Source organism: Pygoscelis adeliae, unplaced genomic scaffold, assembly GCF_000699105.1.
Source record: "Pygoscelis adeliae isolate BGI_AS28 unplaced genomic scaffold, ASM69910v1 Scaffold286, whole genome shotgun sequence".
NCBI lineage: Eukaryota > Metazoa > Chordata > Aves > Sphenisciformes > Spheniscidae > Pygoscelis > Pygoscelis adeliae.
In genome coordinates, this window is record NW_008825076.1 from 72317 (window position 1) to 73491 (window position 1175).

Sequence of the window (1175 nt, forward strand, 5' to 3'; positions counted from 1 at the left end):
ATGAAGCTCCTGCCTGTTGCCTCTCTCCTCCTGCTTCTCCTGATGATGCTGGAAGCCAGACCAAAACCTGCAGGTGAGCCCCGGCCGGTGGGAATTGCCGGCAGGAGAGAGAAGTGAGCCTTGTCAGGGCAGTGAAGCCCTCGGAGGATGGCTTGCTGCTTGAGGTGGCGGGACCTGATGCTTCTTCTTCAGGGGCATCCCCAGGACGATGGAGGATCCCCCCAGGCGTGGGACCCAAACTTCCCAGCACTGCCCAGGGGAGCGGGAGCCCAAGCCTGGCCCCAGCATGGTGGGTCTGGTGCCACTTGCTCCTGGCACGTCCTCAGACTTGGCACAGCCCACCTTGTCACCCTCCTGCCCACAGGCTCCGACCTCGGCAGGAGGCACAGGCGTGAGGAGGAACCCCTTCCCCGCATGGGTCTCCTGATGGGGGGACAAAGCAAACACAGGGGCACCAGCCTCTCTCCTCCCAGGGCAGGGGGAGCTAAATCAATTCCAGTTTAAAAACAGTGAAGGCACCAAATGGAGAAAGGAGTGGGTATGTCTCAGAGACCTTCGGAGCAGCTGAGATGACAGCCCAGGTCTGGGCATCATCACAAGGGGACTCAAAGTGTTTGCTTACCGTTAGGGCCAAATTCTCCCAGGCTTGGGTACACACAAGCCAAGCAAAATATGTTCATTGGCATTTCGCTTGCTAAACACCCTCCCAGTTTGCACTGGAAGTAGCACCCATATGTCCAAGAGAGGCTCTTTGGCTCGATCCCCGCCATGTGCATGCCCTGAGCCGTGCTTTTCACCGTCTCATTTTCTGCCCTTAAAAAAAAAAAAACCAACAAAGCAAGCCCTCGTTTTAGGCAGAAACTGGCAAAATGCAGTAAAAAACAGGGGAAGCTGGAGCTGCGGGGGGAACAGAAGAATTGCCCAAAGCAGTATTTTCATGCTTGTCACTGCAGCAGCAGGAGCCCGTGCGGTGCAGAGGCCTGGAGCCTGCGCTGCAGCTTGCAGAGGCCAGCGTGAGGCACTGGGCTCTTTTACGCTTTAATGCTCTGATTTGCTGCAGATGTGAAGATGCCGCTGCCTAAACCTGTGCCTAAACCTTGCCAGGGCAAATGCCAACAGACAGAGAGGCATTTCTGCAGCCTCTGAAGCTGTCTTCTGCAAAAATGCAGGGAGCA

The 1175-nt window shown here is 56.3% G+C and overlaps 1 protein-coding gene across 1 annotated transcript in view; it reads left to right on the plus strand.

Annotated features, from left to right (window-relative positions):
* The window catches only part of MATN4 (matrilin 4), a 6587-nt gene continuing 5412 nt past the window's right edge, over positions 1 to 1175 (plus strand). Inside the window, exon 1 of the mRNA XM_009326707.1 lies at positions 1 to 73. Coding sequence (XP_009324982.1) covers positions 1 to 73 — 73 coding nt within the window. The remainder of the gene's footprint in view (positions 74 to 1175) is intronic.